This window comes from Vanacampus margaritifer, chromosome 7 (assembly GCF_051991255.1).
Source record: "Vanacampus margaritifer isolate UIUO_Vmar chromosome 7, RoL_Vmar_1.0, whole genome shotgun sequence".
NCBI classification, from domain to species: Eukaryota; Metazoa; Chordata; class Actinopteri; order Syngnathiformes; family Syngnathidae; genus Vanacampus; species Vanacampus margaritifer.
The window spans coordinates 12728304-12746778 of NC_135438.1; the positions used below are offsets into that span (position 1 = coordinate 12728304).

Consider the following 18475-nt stretch of genomic DNA (forward strand, 5'->3'; position numbering starts at 1 on the left):
CTTGGCTGAAGGTCACGCGCTATCAGACAGATTTTATAGTCAGTGCCGCCATCTAAAGGCTACAAGCAATACTGCAGTAAATGGTATTTGTGAGAGGGGCAGGATTGGTGCAGGTTGCTATTGTCAGCCATTTTGGCTCCACGGATATTAGTGGATTGCACTGTGGGTAGCAAACATTTTATAGGTAAATTCAACACAATATTGCTGGACGAAATACAGAATATATATTTGACAATGACAATGTATGGGTAGCTCTTTTCTCTACCGCACATTAGGTCAGTATTGATAGCAAATATTATTATTAAATATAACAATATAAACCGTGAAACAATAATAACAACAAAACCATTGTAAATGTCTTTAGAACGTAGGGGGAAATGAATTACTGTCGCCACAATTTGAACTCATAATCCCACAATGCTCTACGGTCCTCACGGCTGCTGAGGTTTTTCGCAGATCTATAATCGACGCCATTTAACTGAGAGCTAAAGCTAAACGGAGCAACTGACTCCAGGTGATTTGTATGACTGCTAAAGAACGGCTGCTCTCCTGAACGTTCCCCTTTCAGTTTATGTTTGGCTTAAAGGAGACGCAACAAAGCGCACAAAATGGTTGCGCTGCGAATAAGTAGGTTTACTATAGCTTTAAGAACGCGAAAACGGCGGCTGCTTCTTTAAGGTTATATCGGGTTATTTCTGAATAGATAATTAAGAAAAGTTTTCATTTTTGCAATCAATAAATCGATGTGTATAATTTGCGACGAAGCTGGCGCATTTACAGAAAATGCTCTACAGTCGGATAAAGGCCTCTCGACATCCAAATGTCTGTATACTAGATGTGCGCTATTCCTCGTTTTACAAGTAAACCATCTGGACTTTCTGTGGTACTGAAGACGGGCTGAAGTGCGTTTTCGGTGATGGAAGCGACCAGCGACCAAAATGAGGATGTAAATAAAGGTAAAGAGCTGGTGGAGCACAAGGCCGCAGAGCAGACCCCGGCCCCCGGTGCCGCCGTCACTCCGCGGCGAGGGCTCAGAGAGCGGGGAGCCAGCCGCACGAGATCCGGCAACCCCGCTTCACAAGTGGCCGTTAACGGAGCAACGCAGGGCTCTGGGAGGGTTCTACGGGACAGGTCGACTAGGGCTGTCCCGGCCTGGCTGAAGGACAACAAAAGCGAGGAGGACGAAGACGCGCATAGCGCTGACGCTGGGGCCAGCAAGCGGAGGAAAGTTTGCAACTCCCGTCGGAGGAAAATCGGTGGTGACTCTTCGGGGTCGGTGGAAGCTGGTGATGGCGTCGCAGGTGACAATTACCTGCAAGGCGTAGAGTAAGTTGGAGCGCCAAAATTAATTAGGATATGTAAGGAATTACAAATGTATCGGTGACAACGTTTAACGTCAACAGCACGTCTTTAGCGTCATGTGCGTCTCCTTCTCTGCATGGGCAGGGTGGGGCGTAACTTACCTTGCTTATTAGACACTTTTAATTTGATGAATGACAGCATCTTCTCTCTATGTAGCTCTGTAGAGGAAGCCAAAAAAGCCACCGCAAATGCTGAAGGTAATTAGTTTTTTTTGTGTGACACAAACCCAGTGTTTTCATTCAGATTTATTCCACATTCAACTTTCAGGTGCAATTTCATTATTTACTTGAAATGCACTATAATCTTTCCACATGAACTTAATTTGATTTCTAAATTTTGAAATTCAAGTGTCCAAAGGAGTTGAATGGCAAAATTCACAACAGGTGTTTGAATTGAACAATGCATTTTCAAGTTTTAAGACTCCTCCAGTCTCTCTAAATCTCAATTGCAATCATTCATTGCATACTTCCTTATTGTTGTAACAATAAGGATTTTAATGTAATGGACTGAATAGTTCTCGCATCAGTAAAGTGAAAATAGATTTTTAACATTACTTGGCAACAGAATATTATTTTCCTTTTATTGGCACAATTTTTCACTTTCCAGAACCATTGTGGGATACATGAAAGGCACTACTATATAGGAAATAAAATAACCAACACTCACTAGTACAACAAAAGGTCAAACTGGCAACATAGGGCAGTATTTAGTTGATAAGGAGTGATACCGAACCGAACACATTATTGAGACACTGACTTGTTTAGAAGAATTAAAACAGAAGAAGAATGTGAACATTTATTTATTTAAAGTTAACATGGTGCATATTACTTCTGTACAAAATATTTTATATTTTGTTTAAAATAAAATTAAATGGGGAGGGGTCATTTTTTAATATTTTCAAATAAGGACATTTTAGAGCAATAATTTTAATAGTGTGATACCACAATATTTTTGCTGATTATTATCATACCGTCAGAATCTTAATATCGGCCCGTGCCTAATTGTTGGGCGTCATCTCGATGAAGAAGACGACTTGTAATCGAACCAGCGCATGTATTGGCTCATTCATGGATCAAACACCTGTTGTGAATTTTGCTGTCCAGCTCCTTGTTAGTGGACAAGAGTCCAATTGGACAAGGTAAATTAAATTATGCTTACCTGCAAAGGGTATAGTGCATTTTAGGTTCATCCCAAAAATTCACCTTTAAGCCAAAAACATCGCTAATTTACATGCCAACCTGTGACATGACGGGCATAATAATAATGTTGAATGGTTGCTCCTCCTCCACCCCAGCTCCCCTCTCCAGACTCTCTCCAGCCCAGAGTCGAGCCAAGCCTCCATCTGCCAGGGCCGTCCGCTGCTCTGCCAAGCCAGTGTGCAAAATTGAGCTCGGAATAGAGAATCAAGCTGGTGAGCAACCTGTTGACAGCAAGTCATAACAATGCGAGCTTACGTTCCCGTGGAACTGGAACCTTAAGCTGACTGCTGCTCCAAATATGACACAGGTCGACGGACTCAACAGATTGATGAATGGAAAATACTAAAATGCATTGGGAAAATAATGCGTGTTTATTAAAGACAGTTGGACTGGAAGTTGTATTTATTGTTGCCTTCTCTTTTTGTTTCTTAGCCGCTTCAGGAGAGGCGAACGTTAAAGAAAAGTATGTCATGTAAGTTTCTTTGTGGTACGAGGCAACATGACATAGCTCATTATTGAGTTGTTGTGTTTTCTCCCTTCTTAGTAAAAATGGAGAAGAGAAGAGTGAAAGTGTTGAAAGTCAGTCTTTGGACAAGGAGGACTCTCAATTACAGGAAAACACAAATGACCTGAACGCAGCTTCAGCTTCACAGCCTGAGGGGTAAACTTGGCTTAATTGCATCACTTTGCTTTGTTCTCATAATTGTTGTATTTTTTTTTTCTCATGGTGCTGTTTTTTTTTTTTTTTAGTGAAGCAGACGAGGAAGAGGTTATAAGCAGTGATGAAGATGTTCCCTTCAGAGACGATTTAAATGATCAGAGTTATGACCCCAAGGCAGAAAGATTTGTGTATGTGCTGCAACATGCTGTATTTTCTGTATATATTCATCTTTGACTTTGTCCAATAACACGCCGTCTCTCATTTCTCTCAGGGATGCGCCCAAGCCAAAGCGCCGAGTTCCTCTGAGACAGAAGGACAAGAAAGAAAAAGAGAAAGCGCCCAAGAAAGAGGAGGTGGAAGAGATCAAAATGGAGGGCTCAGATAACTTGGAGAATGCACAGATGGAGGTAAAGCTTGAGGAAGAATTAGCGGACGACCCCGACGGGCCGAGGAAGTAAGATACCAAATAGCTTGTTAAACTGTATTCATTTTTTGAAATGCCATTTTCAAACTTTGTTCTTTCTCTTTATAGGAGGGGTCGACGGAAAAAAGATGATAAAACGCCACGGTTGCCAAAAAGAAGGTATGGTACAGTACGGTCATTATAAAGGTCACACTTTTAAAGGCACACAATCATTCCTTTCACTATGTACATATATTTCAGTTCATACTTGGGAGATTGCTTTTAGTATGCCCAGCCCTGATGAAAATGATGTTGTTTCCCCATCCAGGAAGAAGCCCCCAGTGCAGTACGTCCGATGTGAAATAGAAGGATGTGGCACAGTCCTTGCTCACCCTCGCTACCTGCAGGTAAATGCAATTTTCTTCCTATTCATTTCTGTTGATTTGTTTATCATGTCAAGTTTAGATTGTGATGAAACAGCATGAAAATGTAACGTCACAATTATAGTGACAAATATCAATTACCTATGTTATTAGTATTTATTTCTTATACCAAAAAAAAAAAAATAATACAACAGCAGCAAGTCTACACTTTTTTGCATATTAGAAATTGTCAGTGTGAATTTTTACCCATGCAAGACCCCAATAAAATGAGCTGCTTTGGCTGGTATCTGTTATGTGTTCAGCAAAAATCCAACACAATTACCATGTGACATTGCTCTCTTCTCTTATTGGTCATGAGAATGTAGACAGAAAGTAGGTTTGTTGTACGGACCAGTGAGTCAAATAACGTGCATTTGTTGGTAACGAAGCTACTACGGAGCAGCAAATAGCCAATTTTTTTTATGGAGCACGCTTCAAAGCAGAATACACATTCTCGAGGTGAAAAGAAGACACCGGCATGCTAAACCAAATAGCAATCCTTTGAGTGAGTGGTCTTAATCTGTTATCAACATTATCATTAAAACCTACCTTTTGTCCCGTTAGCTACCGACACGTTCGAGAATGTTTTTGTGGTAACTCAGAGAAAGGATGTGCGATAACGTATTGACAATGATCACAATTTAATATTACTAACCATTTAGAATTTCATCACAGTTTATTGCTGAAACCGAATCATCCCTTGTGCAGTACATAAGGTGAACATTTAAATATCTCAATTCTATTTACTAGACTGTATATTCTGTATTTCACATCTGAGATTGAGGAGTGTACTTGGCATTCAATCAGGTTGATTTAGACAAGACGATGCTACAATTTATTTTTCCTAAATTCCCTGTTGAGGGCCAACCTTCAATTTTGTAAATTTCTGTTTTGCACACCAGCACCATATCAAATACCAGCACTTGCTCAAAAAGAAGTACGTGTGCCCTCATCCTTCTTGTGGAAGACTTTTCCGACTTCAGAAGCAGCTACTTCGTCATGCCAAACACCATACAGGTACTCATTTGGACATAAAATATACTCTGTGCGAGTGATAGTTATTTGAGTCTTGCCATTCATGATGTGTATCTTTTTTTTTCTTTTGAAGACCAGAGAGACTACATCTGTGAGTTCTGTGCTCGTGCCTTCAAGAGCTCCCACAATCTGGCTGTGCACCGCATGATCCACACAGGAGAGAAGCCCCTCCAGTTAGTGCCTCCACAATTTCCATGAAAACTTAACATCACATTTCTGGAACGCGTCAACCGGAACATAATTTTGTGCTAATAGGTGTGAGATCTGCGGCTTCACCTGTCGCCAGAAGGCATCCCTCAACTGGCACATGAAGAAGCACGACGCCGATGCCAGCTATCAGTTTTCCTGCTCCATTTGCGGCAAGAAGTTTGAGAAGAAGGACTGCGTGGTGGCTCATAAGGCCAAGAGTCACCCGGAGGTACTCATAGCCGAGGCGCTGGCAGCCAACGCCGGTACCTTCATCACGACCCCCGCGTCCTTGCTGGAGCTGCGGGCCAATGCCGTGCAGGCGGAGATGGGCGGCGGCCTGGAGGGGAAGGTCCAGCCGCTGGGACAGGACGGACACGTCGGGCCGCAAGTGGCTCAAGTCGCCCAGGTAGGTCACATGACCCCTCAAGTCAGCCACCAGGTGGTTCTCCTGGGACAAGAGCAGGCACTCCACACCATGCAAGTGCCGGTGACAATCGCCCTTTCCCCCATCGACCCCACGTCGCCTGCCGGCCACCAGCAGCCAGCTCAACTCCAGCTTCAGATGCCCGTCCAGTTTGTTCAACAACCGCCGCAACTCGCCCTGCACTCCCCGTCGGTGGTGACTCAGCCCCAACCCCAGCTCCAACCTCTTCAGCCCTACTCCTCCCAGCAACACAGTCAAGGGCAAATCGTGCAAATGACCTTCCAGCCAGTCAGCCAGTCCCAGACTCCCATGCAGCAGATCCCAATCCTTGCCACCTCTCAGCAGCTCGCCACCCTGCAGACCACCCCCTCCGGCCCCCAGCTCCTGTCTCCATCCCAGCCTCAGGAGGCGTCCGACAACAATCCCGCACTGGCGGCCTCCTCTCCACCTGCAAGCTCCTTCCATCCAACAGAAGGGGTGGGGGCGAGCGGCATGGCCTGGGAGCAAATGGGCCAAGGGGACGTCCTGTCCAACAGCACTGAAGCAGACGCGCAGCAGATCGACATTTGAAATGAGAGCGTGCACAGACTGAAGAAGTCACATAATGTTGCCTACAATACTGTAATGCAAAGTTCAAAGGTTCATGTAGGATAGTCATAATTGTTAGCTTTTTTAGAATAGCGTATCAGGGAACCATATGCGTGTGTGTGTGTGTGTGCGCGCGCGTAACTTTGTACAGTGTTCTTGTTAACGTCACTAGCTTTTTGTGAGTATGCTGATTGATTGTTGTAATGCTATTACTATTAATAGGCACGATGAAGGCATAATTTTAAATAATTGACGTCACAACATATATTGTCCAGTATGCATCCTTTCATATAGAAGCTTGGAAATTTAATTACACCCAAAACACACTGTAGAAATATAGCTACCGGACAGGTTAGAATACGTGTTAAGCCATGTGTTTATTTATTAAATCCACATTATATATATATATATATATATATGACTATTGGCAGTAGGGGTGCCACTAACATGTATTTGCATTTAAGATGAACTTTTCACTTAGCCGCTGAACTGTTAATTGTTAAACATCTTGTTTTGTCTATAACAAAGTCTACTGTCAGGATCAAAAACAGAATATGTCTATTTATATAACATGACATTTGACTGTCCTTGCACTCATTAAGTAAATTAATCAGTCAGCTTTCTGCCGAAGTGATACCTTGTACAGATTATTGTTTACAGTTTGGGCTTTGAGGAAGTGTGCTGCACGCTTTGTGGTCGGGATGCTGTTGGAGCAGATATGCCAACTATTCATTTATAGGATGTAAATAAATGTCTTAACAACAAACTCTTTGTGTATTGGTAGTCCGGATGAGAATTAGGGGTAGAAAGCCACATTCGACCTTGTTACAATGTCAGAGCTAATGTTTACATCAGTGCATATTGTGGTGGTGTTTGCTCCTCAGCATGTTGTACTGCTTCATAGCTTTCTTAGGAGGGATCAGCGTGTCGCTCACACCAACCCTCCGCTTCTTCGCCCGCTGGCCTTCGGACTCATCCGCCTCTTTTGGGGGCTTCTGGGAGCTACCAGTGCGTGACCCAGTTTCCCCCTCGTCACTGAAGGTTGCATGAGAGTCATTTGGAATAACTGCAGTCTGGAGATCGCTGTCGTGCGCAAACTTGCACTTGATCCCAAATCGACATCTTCCACTTTTCCTGTAGGTGACACATATCCTCTTCCCTCCAATCTGAGAGGGTTTTGCCTGCATTGTGAGGGGGACGTGTTTCTGCAAGGCACTTAGCTTCTTCTCGGCCTGAGCTTTGAAAGGGTTGTCGAACACGCTGCTTTCTGAGCAGCCATGCAGACTAGGAGGAGGCAGTTTGTGAGGGCTGGTCGTGGAGGAGGCAGAAGCTAGGCTGGACTGGCTTCTGTTTAGATGGATGGATTTGTAAGGCCCTGGATCTCCGTGGTCAGACTCATCAGACTCGCTGGTGGCAGAACCAGTCTCCAGCAAAAAGTTGCGGTTCTTGTTGTCCGTAGCTCCATCAACGACATCCGTTTTCTTTCTATTTGGTCAGGAAGGCACATACACAGGATAAGTGATGTGAACCACAATCAGAGGTAATGTGCACACATATTATTTAAAAGATAGCGTCGACTATCCAAGTGCAAAAATACATTAAAGATACCATTCATACATTTATTGGTAATGAGTTAATTTGCTTACCCCCCACGATCACTGTTTACATTCTCAGAGTCTCCATCAGTGTCGGACCCCGATGACCCGCTGTATCCGACAAGAGCGTTCATGTCTTTAAACCAACTAGCTATATGATATACACACAGCGTCACCTACTAAAATCAACTTAGATACATTTAATACTACAAAACAAAGCAGTAAATATTAAAGCGATTAGGTATAAACAGCCGTAATCGTCGCCATTTCCTCATTCAATGGGGCGTGCTAGCTAGGACGTTAGCTGCTAATTGCTAATTTCTTGTTCTACAGTTGTTACGTTCCAGGTGCCTTGACTGACATCTACAGTGCACGGCTGGTATTGCTTCCTCGTGTCACAACACCACATTAAAACTACTGAACAGGGTTCCTCTGTTTAGTTTTGTTGACGGACTGCCTGGATTAATGTGAATTCATAAATACTGTACAGCAAATATACGTAAGAAAGCCACTTATAGCTGAGCTCAACGGATGTGTTGCTTTACGACGCATTCATGCGGCGTTGTACGTTTGCATCTACGAAACATTGTACAGAATCGGTACTATTTGCTCAACCAAAGCCTGTATTCATTTTTAGATATAATAAATTCATTGTTGTTTTCTTACAAACAGATTATCAAAAACAACAAAACGTGATTGTATTCATAAATACACAGCTATGTACCACTTATCTGGCTGAGTCGGATTTTGACAGATGGGGGCGCTGTTATTAAGGCAAAAAGTTCAAAGGTCAGAAAAAAATTCTCAGCAATAGACCATATGGGTAGCAACAGCATATTGCCAATTAACACTCATAACCAATAAAGACTCTTCTCCCGGCAACGCCGTACTTTTATTTAGACCGTTACCGTTTGAAGAGCCTTTGGTCAGCACCAGTAAATCAGCTAAATAAAGTTGATAAATAAAAGCTTTGTGGAGTGAGCTGCGCGTCTCCCCAGCCATGCAGCGCCTCTCACCGCCCCCGCTCGTCCTTCCAAATTCCTTGGTGCTGGCTTCAGGTTCCTGGGGGAATGGGCGGAGTTGCCCGTAAATCCTGCAGTGCAACACGGAGCGACGGAGTCGGGAACGTACGTGTTGCTTCCCACAAAACACACAAGGGGCCCTTTAAAAAATTTGTAACTGACGGAAGTTTCGAAAAAGGCTGAAGTAACTTGGGAATGACCGGGAATTCGTTGCCAGGGTGATACGGGCGTCATTCAGTCTGTCCTAATAGTAGAAGGGTCGAGCCGTTGCGTCTACTGGAGCTTCCGGAGGTCGGATGGCAGACCGGCGAAGCGGAGTGACCGGGCCGCCCGAGCAAGGCAGGACAACGGCAGCCCGAGCGGCTGCTATAGCCGAACTTTTGCTTCTAGAGATCTCTAACCTACTGGAACTTTATGTGAGTACGATCGAGAGAGCTCACGTTTTCCACCACTTTCCACTGTGTGTGTGTGAGTGTGTGTCTACGCGTGCCTGTGCTGTACGTGTGGGTGTGCGAGAGCAGGGTCGAATGGAAAATGAACACATTTGCCATCAGTGTTTGTTTGTGTAACGTTTAACGTGTTTGTGTGTGTTGTCCAGAACACATCAGTGAGGCCCTCAGCAAAATTTGAGTTTGGAGTTATTCTGCCAGTAATACTAATTATTGCTCTTTCACTGTTGAGGGATTATAATGACTATAATAAAACAAAAGTACAAGAGCTAAATGGTGTTGATTGACAAAATATTCAAAATGATAAAGCACTAATAAGTGGGATACTGAACATCTACTACTTAAGCAGGACAACAAAACCAGTAAAACGCATTTTGTTGGATGGGCGGGGGATAATCAAACAAACAAAAAAGGTCAAATAAAATCAATTAGATACATAAAAATAACTTTGAATATGCAAGAACGGTCTAATCTTAATCTATTCCTCAAATACCCCACCACCGCCCCTGGAAAAATAAATAAAAAAATAAAATAAAAAATAATGACTCTTAATTGCAATTGTGGTAATGTCCAAATCAATTTATTAATCGACTAATCCCTATGATTTAAAACAAATAAAGCTAGCCAGTGAATGAGTGGCCAGAAATCTTCCTCAAAGTTCTCAGTTTCTCGTTCAAATCTTGACTCTATATGAAGTTTATGTTTTCTTTGCCTTCTTAATTTATGCTACCACAATACATGAATAAAAGTACTCAACCCTAAAAATCTTTAATTTATCAGGTTTCACAAAAATATGACATTGAACATTTATTTTGAGTAAGTGAGAGCAAGTAGCTGGAAGGAGCCATGGCAAGGATGCGTGGAGAGACTAAGATAAAGAGTTTTTGTGAACCGGACATGATGCGTTAAGACGCGTGGGTGTGTCACGCCTACCCCCCCCCCCCTCTTGTAAAAAACTCACCAATGCCTGGGCATGAAACCATTACCTGCTATCCTAACCACACATTATTATTATTTTTACCTTTTAAATGAATTCCATCTTGGTTTCTCTCCAGTTCATTGCATCATCCACTCTACTCACGCATCTGACTTGCGAGCAAGTTTGAAACACACCCTTGTCTTTTATTCTTCGGATATCATATGACCCTTATTTGTTTCGTGCTCTTACCTCTGACATGGGATCCAATTTTAAATGTAATCCCAAAGCTACTTACCAATAGACAGATCACTTAACATATCATTGCAATCCCAGATCAGATGCTGTGTAAAAATTTGGCCAAAAATATCTTTACAATAGCCTTTTTATTTGACCATTTATGACTGAAACATCGATTAACACCTTAGCTGTTCACAATGGGTACTCCTGCAAGCCTCTGGACAATAGTTTTCAGACTGGATTCGGGTTCGAATTTCCCGCCCTCTATCTACAGATGTGACATCATGTATGCATTATGTATGTGAAGATTGTGTATGCAGTTAAATTTTTCGTCAGCAGGTGACAGTAGTGATTCGAAATAGAAATTTCTGTGTTTAGTAATTGTTGGTGGAGTTTTGCAAAACTATAGAACTGTTTACTTATTGAGGTACCATATTTAGCTTTGCGAGAAGGGGAAAATATAAACCATCATCAGTGTAATTGTAGTGATTGGCCATCAAAATCCAGCATTGTTTTCTTTGTAAATATAGAATATGATTGGACAAACATTCATAGAATCTTTGTAAAAAAAAGAAAGAAAAAGGCTTCAGTTTCTAAAACTGTTTTCACTCGACTCTTCATGGGTGAGCTGAACTTGGGTGAAAGGCGAGCTACACCCTGGACTGGTTGCCATCCAATTGCAAACAACCATTCACATTTATAGAGCACATCGACTATAATTAGAACTGACTGGAAAGAGTTCCTCATCACTATCTTTTTCTCTCTTTTTATTTCCACTTTGTTTGTGTTCAACTATTCCATTATAAAGAGCAAGCGGGAGACCCTCACTGCTGATGTCATAGCAGAGGACAGTCGTTTGGTGTCCGTCCCTCCTCCGTCCTCCCAGCTGGACACCCCGGACAAGCTGTGGCGCTTGCACGCTGCTCTGCTCCAGTGCCGTGGCCTGGTGGAGAGAGCCATCGCCAAAGAGGATGAGGAGATGGGCACCGGGACGGGGGAGTACGAGACCCAGAGGAAAATGGTGAAGGAGAGGCTCACGTTCCTCGTTAACATCACTGGAGAACTCGTCAAGGCTGTGGGCGGCCCGGCGGCGGTGACACCCAGTTTTAGTGAGAGCTCGGAGGTAGGCCCCCGATGGTCACGCTGACACAGGATCAGGGGTCAGAGGTGGCAAAAGCAGGCAGAAGTAGCGAGACTATTTTGAGAAAATAAGAAGTAGAAAGTCTGTTTTTAAAGTCAGAAAAGCAAATACTCGAGTAAAGTAATGGCACCAGAAAAAATCTACTTGAGTACAATAGAGTAATGAAAGCGGAAGTAAACCCCCCCTTCCCAAATTCTTGACAATATGTTCTATGCAGCCCCACTAGTCTAAAAACGGTACTCTGGTTTATATTGCGTCATTGGAATATGACTTAAGCAGTTTTTATCAATATCAGAAGGCGGCCATTTTGCCACTTGCTGTCGACTGAAGTTGACATCACAGTTCCTCATGTAACAACCAATCACAGCTCAGCTTCAGAAAACATGAGAGCTGTGATTGGTTGTTGCCTGACCCTGAGCAAATTGTGATGTCATCTTCAGTCGACACCAAGTGGCAAAATGGCCGCCCCCTGAAATGGATAAAAACGTCTGGATTTTGTTTCATAACTCATATTCCAAAAATGTCATATTAATCAGAATGCCACGTTTAGACTAGTGAGGTCACATTTAACATATTATTGTCAAGAAATGTTTAACGTTGTCTTCCCTTTGAAGTACTTTGGTGCTTCCCACCGTTGTGAAGAGTTGCTCCGATAGTGACATGCTGACGCGGTGCCTTCTCATCCCCAGCCCGACAACCTGACCCTTTTTGAGTTGAAGCTGTGGGTGTTCCGCGTCTTCACAGAAGTCACCTATTGGGCCAAGATGGCCGTCACCATCTTGCAAGCTCTCCCCAAAGAGCGAGTGAGGAACACTCGCTACAGGAGTGCCAGAAGCTCTCGTAGATGAGGTCGCATTGTAGCAAGAGAGGAGAGCGGTTACAAACAGGTAAACGGACGAGTATCTGTGTTATTTTGGCAAACGGTGCGGTTCAGTTCATTTCGGTATACATTTTATGGCACTTATTTATTTTTAAAGGGTTCCAAAAATACTCAACCAATTAAAGTTGCGTGGATTACAACATAATGAGTGAAATGAGTGATTAGTACAGCTGCTTCACAGTTCTGAGGTTGAGGGTTCAGATCGGGTGCAGACTTTTGTGGGAAAAAAAATATTATTATTATTATTATTTTTTTAAGTGTGGCCCTTGATAACAAGATTTTGGCCTCCAAACACTGTGGTGTAAAACACAAGCCTGATCAGGAGTTAACAAGCGGAACCGTATCTTGGCGTACCGAACTGAACCGGACCGCTTGGGGCAAACATTCATTCATAATGTGCTATCGAGTTGAAAAACTAATGAAAAGATCCAGAGATGCGATGAATTCTTTCTTTCAATGTTATTTCTTTCTGTGTCAAGGGACACATTTTGAGAAGAAATACAGCATATTATGACATTGCAACCAGCGTTGAACACTGGCTATAAATCATTCCAAAGAAATTAGCATCTTGGGACAACATAAAAAAGGAGCACTGAGGGAATATGTGTAACAGCACACTCTAGTGGTTACTTGATGGCATTGAATCATTTGTGCTTCCTTGAGCCCATGCTTTTTATTACCAATTAGCTGGCCAACACCAGCCTCCGTGAGGCCCTAAGATAAATTTGAATTTGGGGCCCTCTAGTTCTGCCAATAATATTGATTCATCATAGTTCAATTTAAGTATTTATTTATACTTTTTGCACCTTGTACCACTTTGAAAAACATTTTTTTTTTATCCAAGTACCACCATCATGACCAACATTAAAGTACACTGTAGGTCCAAGTGTTCATCAAAACAAGGCAGAGGTTTTATTCCTTAAAAGTATATATAAAATTGTTAGTATTTCAAGCCACTGGAATGTTATGCAGTTTGCACAAGAAAACGTGTTCTAATGATTCAATTAAAATGTGTTACCCATGAGCTAAATACAATTTGTACCTAAATAAATGTATGAAAACCAAAAAATTAACGCAAATTTATTGCACAAAAAAATGAATAAATAAAATTGAACTCGACTTAACAAATGTAAAGTGCTGGGCTTTTAAAGGGAAGTCAAACTTAAACATTCCTTGACAATGTTAAATATGACCTCACTAGTCTAAACATAACATTCTTATAAATATTACATTTGTAGAATATGAGTTATGAAGCAAAATCCAGCCGTTTTTATCATCTCTGGAGGCGGCGGCCATTTTGCCACTTGCTGTCATCACAGTTGCTCAGGTAACGACCAATCACAGCTCACCTGTTTTCTGAAGCTGAGCTGTGATTGGTTGTTACCTGAGATATGAGGAACTATGATGTCATTTTCAGTTGATACCAAGTGGCAAAATGGCCGCCTTCTTATAGTGATTAAAAACTGCTGGATTTTGCTGCTTAACTCATATTCCCGCAATACTGTATTTAGACTCGTGGGGCTACATAGAACATATTATTGTCAAGATTTTTGTTTTGGTGGCCTTTATAGTAATACATGTTTGGTCATGATAGAAGAGTACTCATTTATTAAGTTGAGAAGTGGCTAAATATAAAAGTTATTACAGCATGATTAGTATTTGTATGACTTGTTCTTATATAATGGCAAGAAACCAACGAGAGTAATCATTTACAGCTTTATAGACCCTTTTTTTTTTCTTGGAGGTGACTAATGCCACCATGTTTGGGCCAATGATGCAATAACTTGGTATTACTTTGATGCTGCGCGGCATTCAGGCAGGTGCGCCTCAGAGCCCACGTATCGGCCGGCATGGCCATGTTGTGTAACTTTGTCTGCTCTGCTGACTTGACTGTATTAGGAAAATGTTATGCTTGATGTTTATATGCATTTTCTTGAGTTCTTGGTGCACAGTTACTGTTGTGTGTTTATTCTCTGAATGTAGTTTACTACACTGCCTGGTGACAGTTTCTTATTGTATGGAAAAGACTACGCTTACTAATGCTATCTGAGAGCCGTGTCCCAAAAAAATGTCTTCACAAAGATCATATTGCTTTCAGTTGGAGTATTACATACTGTACATTTTGATGTTTTTATTGTGAAATTTCCATGTAACTGCACATATTATACAGAAAATTGTCATCTTTGCCCTGGCACAGATCGTGATGTATCTTATTTAAATGAAAGGGTCTGTGAGTGTATTTTGAAGACAGATGCATAAAAGTATAAAGGGATTGTCACGTCATAAAGATTGTTATCATAATTCATGTTTGAGTAACCACTTGTATCCACAATGGGCGCCTGAAAAGGAAATTATTCATGAATGGGGGTATGTATCCTCACCCTCCATTTTTGGAGTTTAATGGTCAGGAAATGATAATCCCATTCCTGCACTCTAGTAACTCATTCACTGCCATTGACGGCTATAGACGTCAAAATTCATTTGAACTATTTCTTTAATATATACTAAATTTGTGATTAATCGTGAGTTAACTAGTGAAGTCATGTGCTTAATTACGATTACAAATTTGTATTGCCTGATGCCCCTAACTTTTAATAATCTTTTCTTTTTCTTTTTTTATATATATATATATATTTTTTTTAATAATCTTTTTTTATATAAGGAAAATATTATTAAAAATTAGGGGCGTCAGGCGATTACAATTTTTAATTGTGATTTATTGCATGACTTTACTAGTTAACTCACGATTAATCACAGATTTTATATCTGTTCTAATACAAAAAAAATCTAGGTTTTCATACTCTTGTTAACAAAAGTGGGAAAAAATGTTAAACTGATTTTTTGACGTTTATAGCCGTCAATGGCAGTGAATGAGTTAATAAAACTCCAGTGACACCAAAGTGACGTCAACTTTAATGTATTCAGGTTAGTGACGTAGTGTCAATTATTTGCTTTTTAAAATAGCAAATTGATTGTTAACAGTAATATGTTGACAAATATGTGAATTTGGGATGGGCTTCATTCTCAATTTGTTGATAATGCTCATTTTAATTTATCAAAAATGTTTGTTTTTAACAGTAATGTGTTATTTCCCTCGAGTCCAAGGAAATACGGTTTGACGTATCCCTAATGTGGATATAGTGGTGAACTCACCCACAATGCTTTGCGTTATGGCTGACTACTATAGGGCCAACAGGGCCTTTACTGTATATTCTTCATTTTGTACACAGACAATACAATGGTCACTCATGAAAGATTTTTTTTTTTTTCATTTAAAATTACCACACTTTACAGTATTTGTATTCCAGTGCTGTGGAAAAGTCTACTGCTAGCATTGTTGTTTTAATGAGATTTTTCTCAGCTGTCCATTTGAAATACAGTGAGTGGGATTACATGTAAAACATTGCAACGTTGAAAACTGCCCGTCACCATCCATCACAGACGGTTGAACAAACACAAGAGCGGTGCCTTGAGATATGAGTTTTTCTAGAGATGAGCTGTTTGTTGAAAGTCAAACAACAGCAACATAACTTTGCCTTTCACTTTGTATCTTAATGCTAATGCTAAGCATCTTTAACCCTTTAAGCAATGATTTGAACACAAACAATTCGGCAGCACATTAAACAATATGAGAGAGGTTACGTCATTTTGTTTTGTTTTGACCAATTCTTGGTCTCTTAGCCGATGAAATGTATCGAAATATACACGAGAGGGTGGCGTGGAACTTCGTAGCATGGCTTGGATTTTTATTCGAGCATTCGTGGCTGACGCAGATTAGTGGGAATTATGAAATGAATGACGACGGCGCGGGAGGACTTCGAATCGGTGTAATCAGTTGACAGTGACGTATTGTTAAGAAATATGTTAGCAGACAATGAGGATGTTGAAGATTCCGACGGCTTTGTAATAGAAGGGACGAAGAATAATTACTCGACTCCCTGAGGTTTTTACAACTGCAACTAAATATATCTGCAGATGTGACACAGTTGTTTATTTAATTTTGTAAAAAAATATATATATATATTGAAGGTTTATAATAATAAACTTAGGTTTGTGTGAACGCCACAAAATGTAAGCTCTGAAATCAGTTAAATGTTTTTGGAATTTCGTTTCTATATGCTTCAGGAGCTGAGATATCAATTATTTTTATTTGATGTATATTATCAAAATTTACCTTCAGCCGTCACTTTATGTTAACGTAAAAAGCAGGATTAAAAAGGTGATGTTCAATAACCTTCAGCAAAAACTAGGCTGAGCTGAAGTCATATTTTCGTTCTTCTTCTGTCAAATTTCCCGAGTCAAACTAAAAAGCGTGCCACCATCTAGTGGTTGACAGTGGAATTATACCCAAAATTTGGCAGAGCAAACTAATTTACTGTACACACACACACAAATATCTGTGAAAGAGTGACATTGTAAACCCAGAGCTTGTGATGGAGGGGGAATTTCTGTAATTATATTTAATGATGCCAATACTGTATGTGTTCTATGTAAAGTGACAGTCGACCCCGTATACTTGTGGCTTCACATTTGCATATTCACAAATTCATTGATTGATTTTTTTCAATAAAAAAAATGAATGTCATCGGATGTCACTTATACGCGGATTTTCGCAAATCACGGGAATAGCGGAGAATCCACTGTACAGTATAGAACAATATTATGGAGTGCTATTTTTCCCCCTCATTAAAATACACATTATGACAGGTTTTTTTGGGGGGGGGGGGGTAAGGTTGGTGCAGATATTAATGTCATTGTCATTCATTTCAATGGGCAAATGTGATTTGCGATAATTTGATTGTTTTGAGTTACGACCGTGACCACAGAAAAGATAAAACTCTTACCTCAAGGCACCGCTTTACAGCATTCAACAATTTGGCTGAGATTTATGTGACGTTCGAAATAGTCATAAAGCAAAAAAAAAAATCCGATGGTGAAGACTTTTACACAGTACTGCATATCACAGATTATGCTTTGAAAATAAATGGTATTGTTTGACATTTTATTTATTATTGATTGTATTTGTATGGGCTGAAATAAATAGATTCATTTGATTCATTTGGGTGGCCTCTCATGTGTTGGGTGTTAAAAGAACAGCATTTTATTTTTTGTTTCAGTATGGAACATTGAGAATGTGCTCCTGCTTTGGTCCAATAAAAGGTCCAGCGTATTTTTCAGTGAAAGGGGCGGAGCATAGCCGTCATTCAAACAATTTGTGGATGGACCATCTCTGACTGACTTGAAAAAAGAGAAGGAAGTTTGAAGGGCAAAAAGACTTCTAGAGTTGAGGTTGGAATGAGGTTGAGGTGAGGATGATGGAAGGCTTTCACTTCCTCACCAGCACCACAATCATGTGAGTGTGTTTGTTTGCATTTTTGTGTGTGTGTGCGTGTGTGTGTGTACTCCTATCTTTTCAGTTGTGTGTGTTGTTCAGAAAGGAGTGGCAATCAGAGTGCCTGTGGAAGAGGGGGAAGTATTCGTGTGTGCGTGTATGTGTGTGTGTATACTGGGTTAGAGAGAAAAATGTGTGTGTTTCTATGCTTCTGCGCATGTCAGTGTGTGCTGTTGCTGTGGGTGTATGTGTGTCAGATAGAGAGATGAAAAAAGAGAAGGAGAGTGAGGGCAGGAAAGAGTGTGTGAATGTGTGTGTGCGCGCGCATGTGTGAAAGACAGACAGACAGGCAGGCGGACGGACAGACAGACGGAGGGAGGGAGGGGGAAAGAGCAACCAGGATTGTGTGTGTGTGTGAGAGAGAGAGAGAGAGGGAGAGAGAGAGAGAGAGCAAAAGAGAATGAGCTAGTGAGGAAAAAAGTGAGAGGACACGTGTGTGTGCGTACGTGCGTGTGTGCGCGGGTGTGTGATTGTGAAAAAGTGGGGGAAGGGTGTGTGTGTTTGTGAGTGTGTGTGTGTGCATGTGTGTACATGTGTATGGCAGGGAACGTGTGTAT

General features: G+C 41.2%; 3 protein-coding genes across 5 annotated transcripts; 2 read left to right on the plus strand and 1 right to left on the minus strand.

Annotated features, from left to right (window-relative positions):
• Positions 1-427: 427 nt before the first annotated feature.
• Positions 428-7049, plus strand: zfp91 (ZFP91 zinc finger protein, atypical E3 ubiquitin ligase). 2 transcript variants are annotated; one of them, XM_077570813.1, is made up of 12 exons: positions 428-1326; positions 1519-1559; positions 2657-2773; positions 2994-3024; positions 3106-3222; positions 3312-3410; positions 3494-3676; positions 3755-3805; positions 3954-4032; positions 4950-5064; positions 5156-5255; positions 5338-7049. In XM_077570813.1, the coding sequence occupies exons 1-12, from the start codon at positions 917-919 to the stop codon at positions 6263-6265; spliced, it is 2271 nt and encodes a 756-aa protein (XP_077426939.1). In that variant the 5' UTR covers positions 428-916; the 3' UTR covers positions 6266-7049. The 2 variants fall into 2 exon arrangements, with proteins under 2 accessions (XP_077426939.1, XP_077426938.1); XM_077570812.1 differs by having other exon boundaries at positions 431-1326; positions 2994-3033.
• Positions 6642-8735, minus strand: LOC144055111 (uncharacterized). Its single transcript, XM_077570814.1, has 2 exons — positions 7930-8735; positions 6642-7768 (listed from the first exon to the last, which is right to left on the minus strand). The coding sequence occupies exons 1-2, from the start codon at positions 8010-8012 to the stop codon at positions 7135-7137; spliced, it is 717 nt and encodes a 238-aa protein (XP_077426940.1). The 5' UTR covers positions 8013-8735; the 3' UTR covers positions 6642-7134.
• cntf (ciliary neurotrophic factor) lies at positions 8709-15102 on the plus strand. Of its 2 annotated transcripts, XM_077570816.1 has the most exons (4): positions 8709-9316; positions 11314-11628; positions 12336-12533; positions 13006-15102. In XM_077570816.1, exons 1-3 carry the CDS (start codon positions 9197-9199, stop codon positions 12492-12494), a joined length of 594 nt encoding a protein of 197 aa, XP_077426942.1. In that variant the 5' UTR covers positions 8709-9196; the 3' UTR covers positions 12495-12533; positions 13006-15102. The 2 variants fall into 2 exon arrangements, with proteins under 2 accessions (XP_077426942.1, XP_077426941.1); XM_077570815.1 differs by having other exon boundaries at positions 8710-9316; positions 12336-15102.
• Positions 15103-18475: the final 3373 nt, after the last annotated feature.